Raw genomic sequence first — 6,000 nt, forward strand, 5'->3', positions numbered from 1 at the left:
AATTATTTCAGTGCCTATTCAACATGACAGTCACTATATAACCCCCAGCGAAGGAAGTGCCTAAACTGCAGACTGCCAGACGCAAGAAAAAAAAAGACAAAGAGAGATCATGTTCGTCTGGTTTCTATATTCTTTTCCTAAGCATTTTACTTTTGAAGATGGTATTGAGCTAAAAAGCTGCTTGTCTGATACAGCATAGCAATTCTTATTCTCTTACTATATATATATATACACACGCACATATAAATAGTAATATATATAACACAATATATTTATATAGAGAGATATATAGTATAGGAAGTGTGAATAAGAAGTACTTAGAAGAATATTATTTTGATCCAGATTTCAGAGGAGGTCATCCTGGTGTCAGTAGATGCACTGTTCTTGATTTCAGCAGATTCCCGTATGTTTAAAACTATTTGGCTTGGGTACATTTGCCTTGTTTGTTAATCAGACTAATATGGTGTGGCCCTGCTCAGCAAAGCAATGTTATATAGAACAAAAATGCTATAGCCTTCCAGATGAACAAGAAGTAGCTCCACTTGAGGGGAGAAAAGATATTAAAAAATGCTTCCAAATGGTCAAATGCAGAGTTACCGGAAACATATTATGGCGGATACAGATCTTTTTCTAGGAGAAACCTCAGGTGACGATTTCCACAGTTTCATGAGGATGCTGTGGCTCACAACCCATGAGCTCAGCCATATGCCGCATAGCTCTTGCGATATGGCCTCCTCCTTGCTAGGTGGTCAGAGGGTGTCAAAAAGCAGCTCAGCAGCTTCCAGTCCTTGGTCTGGCCCAGCAAAATTGGGTGATAGGAAGCAAGCTTTTTTCCTTGACTCGTTCACTGACCTGCCCTCTTCTCCGTTTGGAAAGGAAGGAACATCTGAGTGCAGTGCTGGACGTCAAAGACTCGCTCAGCCGAGAAGACAGAGCTTCTCTCTTGAAGGTATTTCACGATAACTGCAGGGAATCAGAAACAGAAGCAAACTTGCTTTTTGCAGATATAGAAGTAAAACCTAGAAAATATGGACTCTGTGGCTGCCTCTGCTGTTAGCAAAGGTAGGTGTGTGTGTGTGTGTCAGCTTGCTTGCGTGTAACATGCGTACCTGCGCAGGCGTAGGCATGCCTGCTTTCAGGGAGGTGGAACGGCTGTAGCATCACCTCCCTGAGGTCCTCGTTGCTGTATATGCCAGTTGTATTTTCCTCCCTCTGCCTGCAAATTTCCACATCATGAAGCATCGTGTTGTAGGCAGTGCAGGGCGCTGAATGGTTAGACGCTTGTTTCAGGTTACTGCAGGGACAAAGAAGACACGGCTCTTCCTCCCTGTCCTTTGCTCCTGCCTGTGTGTCCCTGCAGCAAGGTCTCTCTGCAGCATCCCCTCCCTCCCAGCTCTTGCCATGTGTGCATGGGCAGGGTCTCCCAGGCAAGTCCTGCTGCCTCCTGGCAGGGCACGCTGAGGAGTTTTCTCCTCCATGGTCCCCCTGCTTTCCTGGTGCTGAGGGGAGGGGAATGTCAGCCCCACTGCTGCCCCTGTCCATGAGAGCTGCTCTAATTAAACCAGGCTTGGTCCTGTCCCGGTGACCGTGCCACGCTGTGAGCACCAGCAGTGAGCGTGCCCCTTCTGTGCTGGCAGCAGCAGCCGGTGGCAGAAGGGAGGAGGCTTAAAAGTCAGAGGGATGTCTGTCACTGTAATGTCTTAAATCCCCTTGGCATGAATTGCCAGGGCTCGTCTGGAGCACCTGCAATCTCCTTTCAGTTTCTCAAGTGATTCCTTCAGTCACAAATTGGGGATTTTTGGGGATAAGCTGCAGAAGATCTTGAAACTAAGCAGGTCCTCATGGTTTAAAAATACTTCTTAGTGGAGAACATGCAGCTGTTTGCTTCACTTTAGATAATCTGTGACTTCTTTTTAGTTCAAATTTGTCCAGCTCCAGCTCAGAGGCAGAGAAATCTGTTTTATCTTTGCCAGGCCAGAGCCCTAGGCTCTGAAATCATCTTTCTCGGTTAATGTTTACAGATTGTCATCAATCACCTTCTGTTGGATAAGCTGACTAGACTGAGTGTCGCAGGTTGAGAAGCACAGTCCCTTTCCACCTCCTCCTCTGCTCTTCGGTGTCACCATTTATTTATAGTTCCCCATGTTAGCAGATCAAGGATGACTTACGCAGGGCTCTGACCTGGGGCCTCCAGGCACAAGCAGACAGCGGGCTACCCGGTTAGCAGGGAGAGAAAGCAATTAGAGAAACAATTAAGCACACAAATTTTCCCTTCCTAATGAAAACTGATTCTGTTATAATGAACTGGCTATCAGCCACCCACTTTTATATCCTCCTTTAAAGAAATTACCCATGGCACCACCTTCGCTTTAGAAAAGATATTCAGGAACATGTTTTTAAAACACTGTAAGTCACTTAATCTCCCATTTGCTGAAATCCCCTGGGTAAACAGGCTCCCAAATCCCCGAAGACCTGGCTGTGTCTGCAGGGCACGTGAGCTCACCTGAGCTCAGGGGTAGCAGTAACGGTGAAATCAGTGGTGGGGTGTGCTCAAAGGGAGGTCACCTTCCTCCTTCATCCCAGCCCCACGATTTTGCAGCCATGTGCTGGGGTGTGACCTGCAGGTACATCGGGAATCACCTGCTTTCTCCCAGCCAGCAATGCGGTAGTTGCGCGTATTTGTCCCTTCTGTATGCAGAGATGGGGGGACTTTGGAAAAGTGTTATCTTTGGTTGTTTCGCGTTCACATGAAATGACCTCCCAGAAGAGCATTGAGCAGGTTTCGCTGGAGTGGGCAGGGAGCAGCAGGGATGCTGCCCAGAGTAGCCCAGGAACTGGAGATTTCCAGCAGGTGAATGGAATATATGCAAGAGTCTGTGCATAGGAGAGATGTTTTTGCTGTTTGACTCTTGCACGTGTTCTGATGAGTGCTATTTAATTACTCAGGTTTTTTCTTGCTTTCCCTCAGGCCTGCTGTGAGAAACATGAAGTCTCGCTCCCATGTGGCAGCATCTGCAATCACAGCTCCTTGAAAGCTTCAGGGATCCGTGCAGCTGGGTGCACAGAGAAGCCTGACAGCTAGGGAAGACACAATTCCTGCACTTTTGCAGGAAAACCATGTGGCCCAAATCCTAATCTTCTATGCAAAGTCCAGGCGTAAGATGAAAGGGATATAGCAAAAAGACATTCTTTCAAAATTTCCTAGAGATTGCTGCTTACCTGAGTCCTGGTGGTTATTCCCAGGATGTGGCATGATGGTGTGTGGAGGAGGAGGAAGGTTCCCCCTTGCCAAATTTCCCTCTGTTTCCATCCCTTGTTTCATGCAATCTCACGTGAAACCAGGGACTGCTGCATCACACGGTGTCCTAGCAGGTGACATGGTATTGCAACCACCCCAGGGACCCAGGACCCTCCGTTAGGGAATCCTGCCTAGCCCATGGTGCCAGTGTGGGTTTGGGCACTTGGATCCACTCCTCAAAGCCTGACCTGCACCAGGAGGGGTGCAGACAGAGCTGCTGCTTCCCTCATTCCCTGCACATGAAGGCTGTGACCAGCTTTGGGGTCAGCCTGCCCTGGTGCCGGCTGTGGGATGGGGAGCTGTTCCTGTATGAGTTTTACAGCTGGTTCTGGAGCAGAGTCTTGTATTCATTTTTATACCTCAGTTACTGGAAATTTCCTCTTGGAGAGGGAGGGGAAAGCCTCGTGGGAAGCAGGCAGTGAAAGGAGCTGTTTGTCTCAGACTTTGGGCAAGGTCTGTGTTGTTTTCAGATGTAAATAGGCAGTTCCGCAGGAAAACACTGAGTTTTCTTCCTAGTTATCTATGGACTGGTGACAACCTCCAAACTGGATTTGGTTCAAGGCCCTCCTTTGCTATTGTGTTAATATAGGCCATTACCGCTCCTCTCTGGCTGTGTAAACAAGCAAAAAAGCTCTGCCACCTCAGACATGCCAGTGCTTCTCTGAGCAGCCATTCCCCCTCGGATCTGCTTCCCTAACAAGAAAAAGGGCAAATTTGTGCATAACCCATCAATGTGTGAGGCGGGGGACATGTCACGCACTTTTCCCAGTGACCCTGGGAAAGCACAGGTGGGTGCTGCCACGCTCTGCAGTGCTGTCACCCCAGGGACGCGGGTGTCCCAGCTCAGGGCCAGCTTATCTGCCCAGATCCCGTCGTGCAGACAGGGTCCTGTGAGCTTGACAGGAGCCAGAGCAGGTTTATAATTGTCGTGAGCTTTGCTCCTGGCACAGTGCTGAGCGTAGGGTGAGTGGCAGAGAAGTGGGAAGGAACAGGCCGCTCCATCTCCAGGGAGTCCTCTGTTGGCTTTTGGGGCACCATGAGACCTTGGCATCGTTACACTCCATCCCTCGCATCGTTAAAGGGTAACGAAAGTGTCCTGTGGCCTGCCTGCCCTTCCTGACCGCACGTCTGCTTCAAAGGCCCAGGTCCTGTGTGCCTTGCATTTTACAGCTGTCCATTGCAGCTTTGGTGAGACCTTTCCCGGGATGCAGGGAGGCTGGGGGAGCCGGCAGAGCTGCAGCCTGGCCAGGTGGGTGTGGGTTGGGCTGTGGGGCTGGGTGGACACCTGCCCTCCAAAGGGTGCTAGCCCTGCCAGGCACACTGGGCCAGTCACCCTCCTCTCCCGCCTACTTGCATGTTTTTTTCAAGGGTGAGAAGGGATGACAGACCTGACTGCCACAGCAGGGTCAGTCAGCCTCTGCCGATGGGGATTTCAAGCAGTGAGCCTTCCAGAGAAAGTAAATAAAAACCCCTCTGACATTTCGATTATGGTTGGGCTAAAAGTAATCCCATAGCATGTGGATGGCTCCTGCCACGTACATACTGATGTCTATGTACGTCTTTGCCATTTGCCATTTGCAGCCAGGCAAGGGTCTATTCTGCTTGCAAGCAGGGGCTGGGAGCCACGAGGGACACCGGGATTGCCACTATCGACCCTACAGATGAGACAGCTGAGAATGAGCCCTGTGCCATCACGGCTGCTGCCTGTCCTCGCTGGGTGGGCAGGGGATGGGCAGCACCTCCTGCTTGGTGTGTGTGCAGAGAAGCACCACTTTCAATGAAGTTTCTTAGCAGCAAGTTTCTGCAGCCTGTGTCTAGCATCCAGTCATGGAGAGGGCAAATAAAGACTTGAATTTGCCCGTGAGGTCTAGCACTGGTGGCACGTGTGAGGTTTTCCAGAGCCGGAGGGCCCAGGGACGTTGGCTGGGGTGCTCATGGGGGGGTGATGGGGAGAGGCCATCCGGCGTGGAGGCAGATGGTGTGGGAGGGATGTCCTCGGCCACCTGCAAGTTGCCTGGGGAGAGCAGATGGTGTGTGGGGAGGCTTCTGTGGCTGGTGGGTCCCTGGGAGGAGAGGCTGGGTCGCTCCCTGGGACTGTCTGGGGTGATGAGGGAGGGGAGGGGAGGCTGTGGGGAAGGAGGATGAGGGATTTCCCTTCTTTGGGGGATTTTAACCCACTCTGATCTGTGCCCTGACCTTCCCAAGTGACCCAGACTCCTCTTTTCTAGCCTTCACCCTAGGCTGGGGTTAAAGCACTTGGTTGGGATTTGTGCTGCTGGGAAGCAGGGTCACACTCAGGACCCTTCATCAGGATTATCTCGTGGCCCTGGGATGTGGGCAGGGGTAGCACTGCCATTGCTGTCAGCCTGCCAGGGCCGCCATGGAGCCGTGCTGAGCATCTCCCGCTTGCCCTCATGTCCAGCAGCTCCACTGCTACAAGTAGGAAAGGATCACTCAGAGCTCGGCACCGAGAGGCTCCCTGCAGAAAGACCCTTGCCCCCTCCCTCTGCACCCAAGGTTTTACGGGGATCCCCTTGGCACCAGGGTCATGCCGCTGGCACGCTCACACATCGCCTGGACGTGCCAGCCCCGGGGACGTGGGCAGCAAGGAGTGACATGGTGCTCCTGGAGGTTTGATGCTCTGGCTTTTTTAAGACCTGGTCACTGTCCATTACCTCTCCAGCTCTGCACCGGGCCAACGG

General features: G+C 51.5%; 1 protein-coding gene across 1 annotated transcript in view; it reads left to right on the forward strand.

The window, feature by feature from the left end:
- LOC142601982 (exocyst complex component 3-like) overlaps nt 1-3,541 on the forward strand; it is a 51,220-nt gene extending 47,679 nt beyond the window's left edge. The window contains exons 12-13 of the mRNA XM_075753482.1: nt 877-1,062; nt 2,969-3,541. Coding sequence (XP_075609597.1) covers nt 877-1,057 — 181 coding nt within the window. The 3' untranslated portion in view covers nt 1,058-1,062; nt 2,969-3,541. The remainder of the gene's footprint in view (nt 1-876; nt 1,063-2,968) is intronic.
- The last annotated feature ends 2,459 nt before the right edge of the window (nt 3,542-6,000 follow it).

This window comes from Balearica regulorum, chromosome 5, assembly GCF_011004875.1.
Source record: "Balearica regulorum gibbericeps isolate bBalReg1 chromosome 5, bBalReg1.pri, whole genome shotgun sequence".
NCBI classification, from domain to species: domain Eukaryota; kingdom Metazoa; phylum Chordata; class Aves; order Gruiformes; family Gruidae; genus Balearica; species Balearica regulorum.